This window comes from Mytilus edulis, chromosome 8 (assembly GCF_963676685.1).
Source record: "Mytilus edulis chromosome 8, xbMytEdul2.2, whole genome shotgun sequence".
Lineage (NCBI taxonomy): Eukaryota > Metazoa > Mollusca > Bivalvia > Mytilida > Mytilidae > Mytilus > Mytilus edulis.
Window position 1 is genome coordinate 79,740,449 of NC_092351.1, and position 20,313 is coordinate 79,760,761.

The window sequence follows — 20,313 nt, forward strand, 5'->3', positions numbered from 1 at the left end:
GGCGGACTGGTTCTTGTTTGAGAATCTCTGTCAAGCGGAACTTCAGTCAAAGATGTTTGAGACTGTACAAGATCCAATTTTAACTTTTAATACAGTTTTAACGTCAATTGCTGACAGAACTATTCCTAAGACCTCGGCAAATCCGAAACATCCCAGCAAACCATGGTTTGATGACGCTTGTAATCAAGCCATAGGTGACCGTAAAAAATCTGAAAGACGGTTCAATCAACAACCAACGACGGAAAACTTAAGTAATTTCCGTATTTTTCGCGCGAAGGCACGGCGGACTTGTAGGCAAGCCCGACGAACATCCTGGAAAAAATTTGTCTCGGGGATTACATCTCGCACTCCGATGACAAAAGTTTGGAATATGGTAAACAAAATAAAAGGTAAAAATTCTAAAGCCACTGTAAAACATTTGAAAGACGGCAATGATTTATTAACATCTGAAAAGGATATTGCCAACAAGCTTGGTGAAACTTTTGCGAAATCTTCTTCTTGTAACAACTAAAGGGAAGACTTTAAAAAAGTTAAAAAAAACAAAAAGAAAAAATTAAATTAAACTTTAAATCAAAAAATGGTGAAAATTATAATAAACTATTTTCTCTTGAAGAACTTAAAACATCTCTGTCAAAAGCCCACGATACAGCTTGTGGGCCTGATAATATTCACTACCAACTCTTAAAACACTTGCCCGATTCCTCGCTAGAAGCTCTCTTGCAGCTCATGAATAACATCTGGGAATCTGGTGATTTACCATCAATCTGGAAGCTTGCAACCGTCGTGCCTATTCCAAAACCAAGTAAAGATCATACGGATCCTATTAATTATCGACCAATTGCTCTTACCAGTTGTGTCTGTAAAACACTCGAACGGATGGTCAATGATCGCCTTGTTTGGTTCTTTAAATCCAATGGGCTATTAGCCAATATCCAGTGTGGATTCCGACAGGGCCGCAGTACTCTTGATCATCTTGTTCGATTCGAATCATTTGTCCGTAATGGTTTTGCGAAAAATGAACATGTGGTGTCGGTCTTTTTCGACCTTGAGAAGGCCTATGATACTGCATGGAAATATGGTATTTTAAAAGATCTATTTGATATGGGGTTGAAAGGCAATATGCCTAATTTTATTTCTAATTTTCTCTCTAACAGACAATTTAATGTTAGAGTTAATTCGACCATGTCTGATCTGTATGATCAAGAGATGGGTGTCCCTCAGGGCAGTATTATATCTGTTACATTATTTAGTCTTAAAATCAACAGCCTTGTTGAAGTTTTAAAAAGTAATATTGAAGGTTCATTGTACGTTGATGATTTTTTAATATGTTACAGAGGCAAAAATATGAATAACATAGAAAGACAATTACAATTATGTCTTGGAAGAATTGAAAAATGGGCCTCGGAAAATGGTTTTAAATTTTCCACGTCAAAAACGGTCGGGATGCATTTTTGTAACAATGTAATATTAACTGGAAGAAAAACTTAGGTCATTTATAACAAAATTTCCTTCTATATACTAGCTTTTAATCATAAACAAGCTTCAGTCCAAGTTTGGTACAAATCAAGAACAGTATAAGAAAGTTATTAAAATTTACAAAAAACTTTAATCACAGAGTGAATGTATTGAATCCTGGCAGAAAACCTAAGTCTATTTATAAGTAAAATACGGAAAAAAATGGATATTCTTTTTTCAAAATTTACTTCTGGATACTATCTTATGATCAATATATTGTTATGCCTTTTTTATGTATATGGCTCTGATCTGGTTGTAGATTAACATCTAAGAAATAGTTAAATTCATGTTTATGATTTGTGTCATTATTGTTTCATTATTGTAACAATTATAAACATCATTGTAATAAATTGCTTTGCTCTTCATGGGCCCTTTAATTGGAATACAAATATCTTATCTCATCTTATCTTATGATCATAAACAAGCTTCTATCCAAGTTTGGTAGAAATCCAGAATAGTTTAAGAAAGTTATTCAAATTTCAAAAACTTTTAACCACAGACTGAATATTTGTATATTTGTGGACGCCGACGCCGACAGAATGTAGGATCGCTATGTCTCCCTTTTTCGACTAAAGTCGAAGGCTCGACAAAAATGGTTGTCCTTTTCAGTCATGATCGGATTCCGACAATCTCTATATGTCACTGTTTTTTGAAAGGCAAGTGATCACATTGAGAGATCTGAACACGCACCTACATCTGAACTACTAGTTTTTGTATTGTTTTTCCCCGTCTTTTTCTTTATTTTTGCAAATATTTCAGTGGCAAATATTACACGAAATTCAGCACAAAAACATTTTTCTATATGAGTTGAATACTCTTTTACAAAACGGACCCTGGTGTGATGGTTACAGTTTAGCACTCTGAAAGATATGTTACTCTACATAAATACATGTATTCGTGTGTTAAATATTTCTCTTGTCGGTGACTTGTAAAGCCAAATATACAGTGTGGAACTTTTGTTGTTGTGGTCATCAATAGGACCAAAATAAATAGGCATAGTGTTTGATATTCCCATATTGCTATGACGTATGTTTTAATCTGCTGGTCGTACAGTTATATGTAAGCCTTTACAAAGCATTAAAGAAAGATTGGGTATGATTTATTTTATAATACGGTGCTAAATTTTCATTGATTTCGAAAGCAAGCAACCGATGTAAAATTATGAATACTTCTTATAGTGATTTTTAACTGGCGTTATTCTTAATAGCTTTTGATATTTCAGCAAATATATGATTACTCTACAAATCACTCGTGTTCATGTATTTGTGCTCCACCTCCCCAAAAGATAAAGAAAAAAGAGAGGGAAAGAGAGACGTAAGATACCAAAGGAATATTTCAGGAAAGATGGATGACACTTGGATAATTTCTGTCGTCACATGTGAAATAAATAATATTTAAAACACTTCACACATTAACGGTCAGTGGCAAGTTAAATACATATTCAGAACTAGAACATATTGACTTATGAATTTTGACCCTGCTTTGTATAATCCGACCGGCTGAGCCGGATAAATACAAATGTGAAATTAAGTTTTGATGAATTGTTTAAACATGTAGTATAGAAGACTATATAATCATGACGTTTCATGTGATATGAGAAAACTTACAGTCGACAGAAACTCCTTGTTCTTGTTTACGTCCCTATGCTGGACAGAAAACTACAAGTTCTGGAAGCTGTACGCTTACATGCTGTTTCTCTTGGTAATAATATATTGTAATTTTTTTCCGGAAAATATACGCTGAATCCCACATACCGCATCGCGACGATACGCTGCCAACAGCTGGGTTACACAAATGACAGGACGATTGCCCGGATCGGGACAGGATATTCACCGGAACTTTCTTGTTTTTTGATAGATTATTTTAATATTTGACAAGACTATTTTTTATGAAAATCTAACAAAAATAATTTAAAAATTATTTTTGAGCAAAAAAAATGACCGGACGGATTTCACTTTATGTACGCTTTACATGGACAAAAAGTGTTAATGTCTCTTTTGATTTACACTATTTTTTCATACCACTAAGAAATCTGCAAGATTAATAGTTATCTTATCTGAAAATTTAAACTTTATAGTAAGACCGGACGGATTTGATATTCGCCAATTTACGTGTTGATTATATTGAACTGATCGACAAAAAGTTTTAATATCTCTTTTGTTTTACAATATGTTTTCATACAACTAAGAAATCTGCGAAATCAATAAATATTTTATTTAAAATTATATAAACTTTACAGTAAACTTAAAGGTTTTTTTTTATACAAAAATGAGTTGAGCGGACGGTAATACATATCAAGACCATATCAAGACCACTATCGGCTATTTTTGTTGCCATACATTGTGATTGTATATAAAAAAAGAAGATGCGGTATAATTGCCAATGAGACAACTGTCCACAAGAGACCAAAATGACACAGACATTAACAACTATAGGTCACCGTACGGCCTTCCATTTCAAGTAGCATTTTCATTGTTGCTCTTAAATCAAGACGTTGTTTGCTTTCTTCTGCTTTAGTGAAACGTCCCTTCAAGTGGGCCGCCATTTTAGAAATTAGCAACCACTGCGACGGAATCGAAAACGGCGACGTCATAATACGGCCACGACACTATAGCGGCGCCGAGAGCGATGCGTATTAACAATATAGTGATTTCCCTTTAATGTGGAAAATCGGGTGTCCCGTAGACTGCCTTGTGTGCATGTGGTGGTGATCGTGAATAAACATGTATTTTTGGCCGAATAGTAGTAGTAGTTTTTAAAATGTTTTAGTACTTTAGTGATTGTATCTAATTTAATCAATCTATCCAAAACTCTACATCGAAGATATTGATTGAGGACTCATCTTTGAAACTTACGCCAACTTGGTTTTTTTTACCGGAAGTGTTAACTTTGTATTTAAACATTTACAACAGAATAGAATAAGTGGTTTAACTTAAAGCCAAACATTTAATGACCAGCACAAAAAAACAACATTTTCTTTACATTTTGAAAAAAGTTGAATATATAAATAAGAAATTGATATTTCTATGTCCGCCATTTTGGATATTACCGGAAGTAAGGGTTTTAAAGAAATATGTCTTATCCATGAGAAGCACCAAAGAAAGGTTCCTGCACAATGTAATGAAAGTCGCAATATGTTTAAACATATTTCAATTACCCTTCCTAAAAAATAAGCTTATTTTAGTACAATGTCCGCCATATCAAATTTTACCGGAAGTAGGGTTTTTGAAGACATCGTATCTATATAAATATCCAAAAGTAGTGAAAAACAAAGGTGTGTAACAAATATTATGATAGTAGCATGATTATAACACCCTTTCACATAGAAGCCTTCGATATTGGGCTGATTTAAGTACGAAGTCCGCCATTTTAGATTTTACCGGAAGTGCGACATTTTTTTCAAATGCCTCCCTATCTGAAATAAAAGAGTAATAGTTGAGAAAGGTCTATGCCAAATTTCATGCTTGTAGCAGGATGCGTACAATTTTTTCACAAAGCCGCCGTACTAATAGTTTTAAGTTGAATCAATGCAGACAAGATCATTAACTGATGCTCATTAGCTAATAGATACATTTGTCTTTTAAAATACAACTGACATATAAGGATCGTAATGGTGCTATGTGGATAAATTTATCGGTTTTTAAGAGCAAAATTGGCAGCGCGTCATCCCTACAATGGCTTCCATTACTACGATTGTGAAAATGAACAGGCGTAATGGGGAGATAATTTTGACGAAGTATAATCCTGACTATAACTAACCGTTCTACGACTTTTAATTGTTTATGATATTGCCACTTCATTTGGATTTTCAATAATTTGCCAAAATGCATCTGCCAGTTATTCCATACGGACCATTTGTCCCAAGCTGATATCTTATTCTTTCAATAAAAAGTCGATACTGTCTGTCATAACCGGTGAATTTTTTGACTTCATATTAAAATAAATGCATTGTTAGACTTCTGAGTTCAATAAACTAGTTACAAATAAAGGCAACAGTAGTATACCGCTGTTCAAAACTCATAAATCCATGGACAAAAAACAAAATCGGGATAACAAACTAAAACCGAGGGAAACGCATTAAATATAAGAGGAGAACAACGACATAACACTAAAATGTAACACATATAGACAAAATCCCTTTCCACAATTGTTCTATCTGCAGTCTGTCGAAACAAGACACAGGCGATACAACATCTGTATCAAGTGTTCTGATCAATATTTTGTTGTGATTTTGTCTGTGGAGTATCTTAGGCAAATTCAACACTTGTCGCGAAGCGTGAATATGTATTTTAAATTGCACTCCGCTTATTACTCGTTTTCTTATTATGTATTTAAAGATCCGTTAATTGTTTAACTTAACTCCGTTCTTTATTCAAAGCTCCTTCCTTTGTTTGATATAATCCTGTCATTGTTAAATGCGCTCCTTTCATTGTTTCAAATTTGCTATATAAAGCCAGAAGAGCTTAATCAAAGAGGGGGATAATGTTGTTGTGTATGTATCGATGTAACTGATGGAATAAATAATCAAGAAAGTAATGTGAGTTTTTTATACTTTAAAAAAAATATACAAATTCAAATGCTTGTGTGACAAGGACTTCACAACATTTTATGGTGCCGGAACCCGGGAATTAGGAACAATTCTGTGAACTTTAAACGAATACAAGATGACGACTTTGAGCCATATGAAAGGTGTTAGAACCAGATATAGGAATACGTTATACACGAAAATTAAAGAAGGGAATTCAATTCTACATGCGGAAATTTCTAAACCACGATATATTTGTGTGAATGGTACGTTCAAAATTACCACAGGAAGTGATGCAACTTGAAATTCAAAAAGGAACTACAGAAAAATGGTGTGTGAAATCTTTATGTGCTAGATTTATGGATTATGTAGTGGCAAAGGAAAAGTCAGACAAAAATGATGTTCAAAAGGATCGTAAAAATAGTCAAAACAATAACGGAGCAAATTCTTTGTCAAAACGAAATCAATTTCAAGGAAAGTTTTTTAAATTCCAAAATGGATCACGTCAGTTTCCAAACAGAAGTACAGCCGAAGCACTTGTAGTGAACGGAAATGATACTTCGCAGAGCTCATCTTATTTTGATAAGTGTAGATTTTGTCAAGGAAAGCATTGGAGTGATCAATGTCCTAAATACAAAACCATTGATGAAAGGAAAGCTCAGCTGAAAGGTAGTTGTTACAAGTGTTTTCGAAATACACATAAATCAGCTGAATGTAAGAAAGGAAAATTGTGTGTACATTGTGGTGTTATAAACAGTCATCACCGGAGCTTATGCCCTAAAAAGTTCGGATCAGGATTAACAAGTGTCCATTTGAGTGAAGAATATGATCATTCTTCTAGTGGATTAAGAAGTGGCGTGGAACAATCATTAACAAGTTTAAGTGAACAGAGAGAAACAGCATCGGAGAATGTTCTAATATCATCTAGTGAAATTGTTCTTATGCAGACCGCTAAAGTTAAAGTGAGCAATTCAAATGATTCTTTAAATTAAACAACCAGATTATTGTTTGACTCTGGATCCCAGAGAACCTACATTTCTCAAAAGTTGAAATTAAAATCTGAAGGAGACGAGGAAATTACAATAGTTACGTTTGGAAGTGAAAAGGCCAGAACCGTGAAAACCGCATCAACTAGTTTATGTATTCGATTAAATAATGGAAAAGTGTTGAAAATTTCGGCTAACATTGTGCCAGTTATCAGTGGAACTGTTCAACGGAGAAGATTAGATACATCTTCGATTGAAAATGTGAGACATTTTGTAAAGGACGTTGAATTAGCAGATGTCATTCCAACCCAATACGAAACGTCTACTGTAGATTTGTTGATTGGAAATGATCACTATTTTGATTTCATTCTTGGACAAAGGATTGAAATTTAACCTGGCTTGTATATACTTGCTTCTAAGTTGGGATGGATAATCACAGGAAGAACTAAAGAAAATGATTATTCACGAGAGGATATTGAGAGTAGTTTTCTGATAATGTCATACACAGGATCAAATGTACCGAAGACTGATACATGTATTACGTCTGTCCCTAACGTTACAGATCTGTGGAATTTGGAGTCAATATGAATAAGTGACGATGACAATTCGACAAAAGACTCTAGAGTCTTAGAAATGTTCAAGGAAACGTTAGAATATTCAAATGGGCGGTACTACGTGACATGGCCATGGAAGAATGACAATGTTGACTTACCAGTGAGTAGAGATTTAGCTTTGTCTAGACTAAAATCGTGTATAGCAAGGATGAGAAAGAAACCAGAATTACTTGAAAAATATAATTCTGTTATTCAAGATCAATTAGATAAAGGTATAGTTGAAAAGTGGAAGAACATAGTACAGAAGGATTAAAACATTATATTCCACATCATGCTGTTATAACGCCAAATAAAATGACGACGAAGTTGAGAATAGTCTATGATGCGTCAGCAAAACCGAATAATGAAGTCAATAGTCTAAACAAGTGCTTATATCGCGGACCAGTCCTTTTAAGGAATCTTTGTGGAATATTCATGAGATTTCGTTTGAATCAAGTTGCAATTGTTGCTGACATAGAAAAGGCATTTCTCCAGGTCGGATTACAGAAAGGTGACCGTGATGTTACACGATTTCTTTGGCTAAAGAATTACAAAGATGGGTATGCTTCCGATACTTATCTTCAGGAGTATATATTTTGCAGAGTTCCCTTCGGAATAATCTCAAGTCCATTTCTATTAGCAGCTACAGTCTATAGTCATTTAGATAAATACCAGTCGCCTATAGCCAGGAAAATAAAAGATAAAATTTATGTTGATAATTTGATCTCTGGTTGTACATCGGTAGCTGAGTCATTGGAGTTTTATTCAGAAGCTAAACATATATTTAATGCCTCAATGAATTTAAGAGAATGGGTTTCCAGTAGTAAAATGTTCAATGAATTATTGCCGACCAAAGACAGGACGGATGTGTTTGAAACATGTGTACTTGGTCATCTCTGGAATACTGACATTGATGTTATATATATATGTGAAATCGGCAAAAAATACAATGTGTTCTGGAATTTCAACAAAGAGAAAAACCTTGAGTGAATTAGCAGAAGTGTTTGACCCAATGTGTTTCTTCTTGCCTGTCATAGTCAGTGGGAAAATCCTTCTTCAAGATTTATGGAAAAGGAACTTAAAATGGGATGATGAGATATGCGGAGATGATAAGTTGAAATGGATTAGTATAAGTTCCGAACTAAAGAAAATCTCAGATGTCTCCATTCCAAGATTCATAGGATTAGAGGCTAACCAAAATAATGTGAAATATAAGTTATTATGTTTCTGTGATGCATCGAAAAGAGCCTATTCAACTGCGATTTACCTTCATCAGTCAAGCGGGGACGCAACAAAATGCGATTTAATTTTCTCAAAATCAAGGCTAGCCCCTATTCAGGGTATGACCATCCCGAAGTTAGAATTGATGGCAGTTCTCATTGGTGTTAGAAGTCTGAAGTTCGTTAAAACAGAACTGAAACTAGTGATTGACAAAACGTTTATATGGACAGATTCACAGTGATTGTTGAAATGGCTATCAACAAAGAAAAGTCTTAGAGTTTTTGTTGAAAATAGAGTTCAAGAAATTAAAAGCCATAAAGATATAAGTTTCATGTATGTCTCTACTAAAGAAAACCCAGCAGACGTCGCAACGCGTGGAACGTTAGTACAAAAACTCAGAAGTGATCACCTTTGGTGGCACGGTCCTAGTTGGCTGAAACAAGACGAGAATACTTGGGAAAAGATTTATGATGATGATGATGCTAATCAGAAAGTTAATGACCAATTCAAAAGTGAACTTAAAACGAGTGAAAACTAAAAGGTAAGTGCATTTGTTAGTGAAATGGACAAGAAATCACGAGTAATAAAATGCCATACAACATAGATATCAAAAGCTTCTCATCATACCACAAACTTATTAGAGTTACTGCCTGGATTGAAAGATTCATTTCAAAGATCAGAAGGATTCCCTCGAATAATGAGAAATATCTATCTGTTAAAGAAATCAAGAAAACTGAGGAAATGTGGATTCAAAGTGTTCAAAGAAAGAGTTTTGCTGATGTGTTTAACTCAATTCATACAGGTCAGAAGAACAATTTAAAAGTACAATTAGGAGTTTATTTAGATAATCAAAACCTGTTGCGTTGCAGGGGAAGATTTGAAAATGCAGATATTAGTGAATGTGCTAAATTTCCTATTCTTCTTCCTCGTTGGGAGACCTTCACTCGACTTCTTGTTGAAAAAACTCACAAAGAACTATTTCATAGTGGTGTATCTCATACATTGTGTAGGAACAAGTTTTGGATTCCACAAGGAAGAGATACTGTTAGGAAATATTACGGCATTGTCCTTTCAAAATGCCAAATATGGCTCCTTTTCCAAGATCAAGAGTCTCAAGAAGCTTGCCTTTTCAAGGAACTGGTCTTGATTACCTTGGTCCAGTGTATGTGAAGAATGGCACTGTGATGAAGAAAAGATGGATTTGTTTATTTACATGTTTTGTGACACGAGCCATTCATTCGGAAATTGTGAATGACATGACAACTGAGGAGTTCATTTGTGCATTTCGTAGATTTGTATCGACAAGAGGAACACCAAGTGAGGTTATTAGTGATAATGCTTCTCAGTTTAACTTAGGTAGTGAAACCATTAAATCAGTCTGGGAAAATACAATTATCAACAATGAAATAGTACAAAATTACATGTCCAGCTGTGGAATTCAATGGACATTTATAACAGAACTTGCACCTTGGATGGGTTGATTCTATGAACGCTTAGTTGGGCTGGTAAAGCGTTGTCTAAGGAAAACATTGCGAAAACGTTCCGTTTCGGATGTTAAATTATTGACCCTGATGAAAGAAATAGAAGCTGTGATAAATTCGAGACCATTAGTATATGTCGATGAAGAACTGCAATCGAGAACAACGTTAACCCCAAATCATTTCCTTGCGATTAATTCACAAAACGGAATTCCTGATGTTGATTATGATCTGAAAGATCCTTCTTACAAAACGTGTGAAACATCATCTGAAAAACTGAAGAAGCTATGCAATAAGGACAAAATATATTAAATTATTTTTTGGAAAACTTGGAGAGAAGAATATCTACTAAGTTTAAGAGAAAGAAAACAAATTGACTTAAAGTATGGAAAATAAAGTCTACAGTATCTCCAGGTATTGGGAGTGTAGTTAAAATAAAAGAAGATTTACCAAGAGGAATGTGGAAATTGGGGAGGATTGTAAAGCATATTCAAAGTAATGATGGTCAGTTGAGGTCGGTTAAGGTGAGATTAGCCAATGGAAATATAATTGGTCGTCCACTTAATTTGTTGTATCCATTGGAAATAGATGAAGTTTCAAATGATGATTCAAATTCACAAGACTTGGCAATTATTCCTAAAGAAATAGAAATGTCAAAAAGACCTATCAGGACAGCGGCAGAAATTGCCAAAAAGAAAATTCAAAAGTTAAATTTATGATCGATATATATATGTGTGATGTGTTAATAATATGTGTTATAAAGTTATATTTAGAAATAATTTAAATGAATAGAGTGTGCCCAACTGTTATTGTGTGTTCAATGAAGCATTCAATCTCTGAAATTTAAACGGAGCTTGATTTTGCACGATTTTCTCATTCGATTTAAACGGAGCTGAAATTAAAACATAGCTTGATTTGCACGAGTTTCTCATTCAGTGTCTATGTGGTTGTAAAAAAACCGATCTATTAAATATGAATCTTCATTCGCATAGTTACCATAGCCACGATGTATACTTGCTTAATTTGTTACAAGAAATATAAATACGAGAAGAATCTCATACGCCATATCAAAGAACATCATGCTGGCCTAGAGTCGTATGACTGCACAGAAGATAAATGCAGTTCCACATTTATAAGAAGAGGTTACTTGTTTCATCATTTAACTACCATTCATGGCATGGAAGTACAGTTAGCCCCAAGTAAGTCATTATCTGCAGAAAGAAGACCAAGTTGCATTAATGATCATGAACAATATTATGATGATGTTAGCGAGGATGATACTATTCTTGACCTTATAAACGATGCCAAAGAAACGGAAAGGCAAAAGGAAATACCACCGATGAGTGTTGAAGAATTTCTAGATAGTTTGGATAATATTAGTGATGAAGAAATAAATGCCTGTACAGTTACAGATGATCAAGAAGAAAATTGTGAAACTACATGCAAAGATGATGATTCGTGTACTACGAGTGACATTAACAATAATGCAAATGAATTTATAATAGTCAGTGATGATGCCGACGATAATATAAATGATGAGAGATCCCTGATGACCATAGACAACTCAACTGTTCAGCAGACAGTGATTCTAACTTTTCAAAGAACTCTCACAACCATTGATGGGCAAACATATGTGTCAGACTTAAATATGGAACAGGACATTTATGAACATTTTATTCAGTGACACTTATAACTGTTTAACTTTGACTGGGGAGTGTCGCGAAGCGTGAATATGTATTTTAAATTGCACTCCGCTTATTACTCCTTTTGTAATTATGTATTTAAAGATCCGTTAATTGTTTAACTTAACACCGTTCTTTATTTAAAGCTCCTTCCTTTGTTTAATATAATCCTGTCATTTTTAAATGCGCTCCTTTCATTGTTTCATATTTGCTATATACATGATATAAAGCCAGAAGAGCTTAATCAAAGAGGGGGATTATGTTATTGTGTATGTATCGATGTAACTGATGGAATAAATAATCAAGAAAGTAATGTGAGTTTTTTTATACTTAAAAAAAATATACAAATTCAAATGCTTGTGTGACAAGGACTTCACAACAACACTCTGGTATCTGCCCTCTCATGTGAACATAAGATCAACAATGCATACATTGTAGCTATGGGGGTTGTTCTTTTCAGTTACTATACCAGCTTGTATTTTTTTGTCAGGGAAAAAATTACTTATTTTCTAGACGCAAAAATCTCGCCAGTTCCCAGGAACATTTGATTCGTCTTGAACTCGGGGTTAAGCTATTATCAATGTCCAACAAATTGTTATTATTTGTCCATCGTGTCCAATATTTAGAATGTGCAGAGTCACCAAAATAAAAGAATACCCTACAGATTGAGCATCTGTTCGATACGACAAATTATCTAGACAGTTTGACAGAATTTTCTAAGACAGATTGAACCAATTCACTGAGCGATATTTCCATCTCTTGAATGACTCGCAAAATACAGTGATTTTTAGTATTTTTGTCTTTGGTTGTTTCTCCTTATTCAACCATAGACTGACTTTGTTTGATCGACAAGGCGTTAGTCTCACGTATATAACTTACACATATCAATACTGTCAATTTAAATAGCAGGATTACAAAACAAGGAGATTGTTTGGCCTTTCTAACCAGCACATTTTAAAGTCTAGATGTTCCTCTTTATTATAAAATAATAGGGTTTGACAATAAATTGTTAAGTTTACTGGCTGTAAATAAAATAACTTTATTTGCTCTGGTTGTATTTGTAAAATGAGACGCCTAATCTGCTGTACTATGTAATTTAACCTGATCATTTACTTAAACACTGGCAATCAACTATCGTCTTTTAAACTACAAAGGGCTTTGAACGTAGCCATTTCTATGTATAGGCCGTCGAACATAATGACAAAGTTTTCCTCACAATAGATCCGGTTCTAGTTTTATACTGTGAGAAAGGGTTGCTTAAAACCATCATCAAGAGTTTGACCTGGATTTAGCTTTCTAACAGCTCTACGAAACTCCGTTATATGAGTGTTTAACTTCAAGGAACTTGTGTCCTATGTGCATATGGACGTTATTAAAATTATTATAAACAATAAAGTGAAAGAAGAGGCGATGATACCAAAGGGACAGCCAAACTCATTGACTGAAAATAAACTGATAACGCCATTTCTTAAAAAACAAAAGACTAACAGACACATAATAGTTTACAAGACACAATATAGAAAACAGAAGACTAAGCAACACGAACCTCATAAAAAATGGGTGTGATATTAGGTGCTCCGAAGGGTAAGCAGATCATGATCCAAATGTGGCACCCGTCGTGTTGCCTATGTTTTTAAAAAATCCGGTAAATAGTCTTATTCGGCAGTTCATATTCGTGAAAAGGGAAGTAGGGGGATTTTCTATAGAATTATATTTTATACATAATTTACGGTAGTTAAATAAGTTGGTGTGGGGCATTCAAATTTTAGAATTCAATAAATATCGTAGCATTGACTGATTAACCTCTTCGTAAAATAGAGGAAGGAGTGCAGATTGCTGAAAGTTTATTCACATCCAGCGGCAACGATGAAGCATGATAGTAGGTCCAGATTTGTTCCAACTTCAGCCTTTCCGCTGGAATTTTCGGCAACATCTTTAAGCTGTTTGACTTCCACTTTTAATGCAACGGATGATTAGCTCAAATCTCCGGTTTAAAAGTATTACAAATTAGTTTCAGATTGGTCAAATATTTGAAAAGAAAACCCTCGAACATCCTATGAAAAATGTTGGATAAACAATATGCAGGTTCCATGAAATGAATCTTTTGATCTACTGAATTATCTACAGCAGACAAAGTGAAAACGTTATGCGATAGATGGGTTGTGCAAACATTGCCTTCTTAGATATAACGACAACAGGCACTCTTGGCCATCGAAGTAGACATGAATATCACTCTGTCGTATAAAACAAGTACAAGAAGTCAATGATTGGAGAAAGTGTCTACTAGATCTTGTTTTATAGTCTAACAGTGGATCATAATTTCTAAATAAGAACAAACTATGGGTTTCTGGTCTTCTTCTCTGTACAACTATACATCAGCAGCTGTTCTATTGTTAATTTCGACTGAAAATATGAACAATCCCGAATGTTGGATCTAGACTGAATCAAGCTGACAAAAGACAACAATGAATGGGGTACAGATGCTTTTTATGGATTCATTAAGATGCCTTTATTTTAGAAGATGTTCATTATCAATATAACTAACACTATGCAAAGTTTCATGCTTTTACTATAGAGTGGTCAATCGACAAATATATTGAACTAAGCCTCTTGACTATTGTTGGCCATTTTGAATTTGGTGGCCATATTTGAATTGTTCATGTTCAAAAGTGTTTAAAAAACTCATTACTAACACTGTATAATGTTTCTGGTTGTTACATTAATGATATTAATTACACCAACATTGGGTTTACCTTCTTTTGAAATTATTTGTAGCCATTTTGAATTTGGTGGCCTTACGGGATATTTTTTGTAATGGCTCCATAACCATACCCCTTTGTTAGCGTCATAACTATCCCTTTGCAAATTTCATGCTGTTACTATAAAGTAATTAGGTTCACCATTATATTGGACCTGGCATATTGCCTATTGGTGGTTTTTTTTCAATTTGGCGGCAAGTATGGGACTATCTTCTAGAAAAGAGGAGCAAAAGAAACCAGATAGTCAAATGCATAAATAAAAAAAACCCTGACAACGCCATGGCTTACAAAGACAAACAGACAAACACTAGTACACATTACAATGAAAGCTCTATATCCAAAAATGTGTGTTAGCGTCACAACTAGCACTGTGCAAAGTTTTTTTTTATGTTGGCCTTTTTGAGTGGTTAGGGTTCGGAAAGGTCGGGTTTTCTCGTTGCTCGAACTTTTCTGCGTCTAAAAGTGTATGATAACACCTTTATAAATATTTTGATATGAGCGTCACTGATTGGTCTTATGTAGACGGAACGCGCGTCTGGCGTACTAAATTATAATCCTGGTACCTTTGATAACTTGATATATTCCTTCTGGGTTTTTTTTTTTAAAGAAAACTAAAATCTGCTTCAATGTTTTTATTACACCAGGCAGCAACAATAAAGTTTCCAGGACGTACTACGATTCCAGCAAACTCTCTATGGACAAACTCTCTGAAAAATACAACATTATAAATTATGAATCACATACAAATAACTAACATTTAAGTCAAAAATTAAGATCACAAGGTATATATAAAAAAAGAAGAAGTGGTATGATTGCCAATGAGACAACTCTCCATAAGAGACCAATATGACACAGCAATTAACAACTATACGTCACCGTACGGCCTTCAACAATAAGTAAAGTCCATACCGCATAGTCAGCTATAAAAGGCCCCGAAATAACAACGCAAAACAATTCAAACGAAAAAACTAACGACCTCATTTATGTAAATATGTATAGATTAGAAAATATTTGTTAATTATAAAGAACATATACTAGTTTTTTTCTCTGGTACCCTTGTCGGCTGAATTTGTGATCACATAAAACTGGTATTTTTCTTACTTTCTGCTCTTTAAGTTTTCGTTTTTAAAATTGTCCTAGGTAAAGAGTTAAATTGAACATTTTTACTGCTTCAAAATTCTCTCAAATTAGAAAAGACAATTGCTGGTCCATTGTTAGTTTAAGAGAGTCCACACTGACGATTTGCCTAAACTGCATAATTTTATAATTAATATTAATCAAAATGTTAATTTGTTAAAATGTTATGATACTAATTATTTTATTTTATCTAATGCACATTGTGGATAAAATAATCAATTATATTGGGATATATCTGTAAATCTAACCTTACCACGAACTTTTGTGACTTGACGTTAACAATTTACATTATATTTGAGAGAAGTCCAGAGCTTAAATTTAAATACAAATACTTCTCTATCAATAATCTGTTTATGAAAATGATATCTTAAAGCAACACAAGATAAGATAGACATTCTTGAAATTGACACATAATTCACAATGAGTGACCTAAAGGAGCAAAGACATTTTCGCAGACAGCTGTAAATAATTTACAAAACTCGACATTGACTATTTTAAATGTAATCGGATTATTTAAAACAGAGTTATCACAATAAGTGTTAAAATACTACTCCCCATAGAACACAGTGTTATTGTTAAGACATGTATCTTTCATTGCATGTTTTGTCTTGTGATTGTCCTACCGGAGACTTGTACTAAAATCTTCAGGATGTGTTAATTGTAGTTATATATTAATGTTTTTTACGGAAATAGATTACTTCCACACATGAGCTAAATGAAGGATCATACTTACTCGTGGTAACTCGCATATGTAGCGAAGATCGGTGGCACATGCCACGTTAGACCACTCAAAGTTGGGGTCGTTGAATAGTATTTGCACACAGTCAGTATTTGGTCCAGGAGCAAGTGCACCTGAAATCATTTACCGTCTATTTAATTCGCACTATGTCTTTTAAATTACCACAAAAGGAAGCAAACCAATATAAAAGATAGTCTTGTTTAACCCTCCTACTAAAGTAATGAACCAACTTCAAAATAAACGTTGCCTCGTCTTGTTGAAGATATCACAAATAACTTGATAGAAAAAGATAGAATAATAATCCTCTAGGCTAGTAAATATACTTAAAGTTTACAGTCCATATATGTATTTAGAAAATAAAATTGAAAAAAATGCTCTGCCGCTATCCAATTAAGCATCTTGATCCAGGCAGAAAAATACTTATACTAGTCAAACAAAATAATGTTATGGATATCCTAAACTGAAATTGCAATGTTTCCATAAAAGAAAAACCCACTCCTGTTCACAGTTTCAGTGCTGTTTTAACGTTTATGTATAATAGATAACGGTTCTGTCCCCAATAGTCATCGATATTTGTTCAAGTGTCAAAAACCCCAAATGAATGACACATGCGTGTGTTTGTCGTTTGTTTGTTGTCTCATTCCAGTCATATCTATTTATGTCAATTTTCCCGATAGTATGATTTTGCTCCTCTTGAAGAATAAATTGTGTCAAAAAAAATCGAAGGTTTATAACACTAACAAAAATTGACGTAAAAACTAAATTGCTTATCTGTATGATGTGTACATATGCTTTTCCTGAATTATCATAAAAAAGTAAAATTTACCTGTTCCAAATGGAGGAGTAGCTACATTTAATGGACTATTTTCTATGGCAAATGTGAAGGTATCAGCCACGGCTAAATCATTTGCACCGGTCCATACAGGTACATTATTGGCTGTAAAAATAAAGATTATTTGAATGTGTTTCATCGAAAATCAGAAGATTTATTATACATGTTATAAATATGTTCCTGAAATCGTCTTCGTAGTTCATAAATAATAGACAACACTAGATTCACTCGTGAAATAAAGACTAAAGTAACAAGATTTCTGACTAAATGTCAATATAATCAGGGGTTATCTTTACATTATGGAATTAATTGGAACTTATTTCTTTCTTGAGTGAGAATTTATCAGAGCTACATGTAGAAAGTGGAAAATGCTGTTTTGTTCGCTACTGTCTATTTGTCAATATTTCTTTACTGAATGGCTCTGTGCAATATTGGTATTGATTTTCTTTAAACATAAATGTGTCATTCAAAACGGGAAAGATACTTTATTCTGACCCGTTGTAAGTGTTACAAATGTTTAATATTTGATGTATACTGTTCTATTCTACAAGATATATCAAGTAATGGGTAGATTATGTAGAGATAATTTTATTTGAGGATGTTCGCTACTCTGTTTCAAAATAACAAGCTTTTATAACAATTGGTATCAATAAAGGAACTAAAAAAGCAGAAAAAAATCAGTGTCCGTGTGCTTGTTTTTTTTTTTATATATAAGCCATTAAAATTTTGGCGGGATATGATTCTCTTTACATTTTTCGTGTATTTAACATTGACACCTTTTTTTCTTTCAATAACAATGAAAAAATAACAAGGATTTTATAAAAAAAAATCAAATATGACCCTTTAAACTATAAGTAATGAAATTATGAAAAGAAAAGTAGGGGTAAATGGACATTTTTTTAAATGCACTACATGGATAAAACCAGAGGATTCTGAATATCTGGCAAAAATTAAAAAACGCATCATAGCGTTAGAAAAATTTCTAAAGATCTGTAATAAATTGAACTTTTATAGTTGTTAACAGCTGTTTTGTAGTGAAATGCAAAGAATTTAATATTATTCCAAGAAAAAAGCAATGAATGAAAAATGTGTGCAAAGGAATATGCATTTTATTTAACCAATTAAAGAACTTACTATGGGGTTTTTTTCAATATGAGAAATTTTGTACGAAATGACACACATATAAATCTTCCGTCAGGTACGACAGGACATACTTATAAATAATCCATGAGGTACGATATGTTCATCGTCGGAAATGTTTAGGGCAAGATGTGGTTTGTGTAAGCATGCAAACAGGGAAACACTATGATTCGGGTACAATAATTCCAGGACTTACACTGATACACAGATACATACATTTAACAAAATTAAACTCAATTAAAATTAATTTAGTTGGCTTATCTTTTGCAAGTTCTATTATAATGTCAGTTCTTGTTTAAATAAAGAATGTTTGTACTGTACACCACGGTTTGAGGAACATGTGATACAATGATTTAAAATACTATATTACTGCAAAAATAATAAAAACTGTTGAAATGATGTTAAAATAGATGTTCCTGTATTATTTGGTTGCGACAATAACAATCTACTGCCTTATGAAATGACTGCCTAATGGTTGAGAAATGTTAGTCAGCTGTAGTGGAACTATCCCCCTTATTTGTCTATGTAATTAGATGACACAAATTCAGCATTAAGAAAATGATCAATTCAGACAAACGCTTTGAACGCAACACATGACCTTATACAATAATTGCGTTAGGGTTTAGATAAGGGACAGTTAAGGTAGATCGAGTCGCTGTCGAGGGACTATGTTTACCTTTTTGTTTAACAAAATTTGCATTGCGCTAATTGAACAATTAAATACAGAACTAATTTTGATCTTTAAATGACTGTCTTACACATTTTTTCTTTTATTTAGAAAAAATAAATAATGCACCCATCTTCCCCCAGCAGCTACATAATCTGTGAACTGTCTTTAGTGTTCGAACGTATTTGGGAAGATATAAGTGTATCGTAATACAGATTAATGTATTAGTTCAAACATCTTGCTAACGGATTAGATTTGCTATCGCATGTTTTGTTATCTTTGTTATCACATTTCTTTCGTAATTCGAGATGACTGAATACATGAATAACTTTATTTTAATAGAAAATACAATAACATTCTCAACTTACGAATGCTATATTTATTTCTAACAGCATCGGCTTCTGCTTCAGTATTTGGTCTCCACAGGTAGGCACCCGGTGTCATGGTACAATCCAACTGAAATTAGTAAGATGATATTCGTCACAAAATATGTATGTGAATACATAGATAGTTGTTATTTGAAAAAAAGTGTTCCTGAATTGTCAAAACTAGTCATCGTTTATCATGTTTATTCTCAGCCAGTTTTTTTCAAGTTTTAGCAGTTTTTGTTTTTCATAATAAACTCCTTATTCATCTTCATATGTCTCCCATATAATGCATCTCGTGACTCAAATTATGTCCCAGTATTACGTCAAAGATTATTCAGGTATTTGTTTCTACTATCATACTTTATTATCAAACTATTATTGTGTTGAAAAGATTAAATTATGTCCTATTGATCTCGACTGCGATCAACATCATAAAAAGCGTCAAATGCTCTTCAAACATCAAACAAATTATCTCTTTCTATTACCGTAAATTAACCCGACTTTCAACAAATGAACTTTATAGGTCAAATATAGGAACCACTTCAGTGACATGATCAAGAACATTGTACATACACTTTTACAAAAGGGTTTGAAAGTTGTCATTCGTCGTATATACAAGCAGATAATACAGTCATTCAAAACACTTCTTATGTAATGATAACGTAGGAAAT

At 33.4% G+C, this 20,313-nt stretch overlaps 1 protein-coding gene across 2 annotated transcripts in view; it reads right to left on the bottom strand.

Annotated features, from left to right (window-relative positions):
• The window catches only part of LOC139486349 (tetranectin-like), a 133,346-nt gene that overhangs the window by 112,637 nt on the left and 396 nt on the right, over window positions 1–20,313 (bottom strand). The window contains exons 2-5 of one of the 2 annotated variants that reach the window (XM_071271221.1): window positions 19,643–19,730; window positions 17,462–17,572; window positions 16,630–16,748; window positions 15,377–15,466 (exon numbers count right to left, since the gene is read on the bottom strand). In XM_071271221.1, coding sequence (XP_071127322.1) covers window positions 15,452–15,466; window positions 16,630–16,748; window positions 17,462–17,572; window positions 19,643–19,730 — 333 coding nt within the window. In that variant the 3' untranslated portion in view covers window positions 15,377–15,451. Of the gene's footprint in view, window positions 1–15,376; window positions 15,467–16,629; window positions 16,749–17,461; window positions 17,573–19,642; window positions 19,731–20,313 lie in introns of those variants that run through there. The other variant, XM_071271220.1, reaches the window with a different exon arrangement.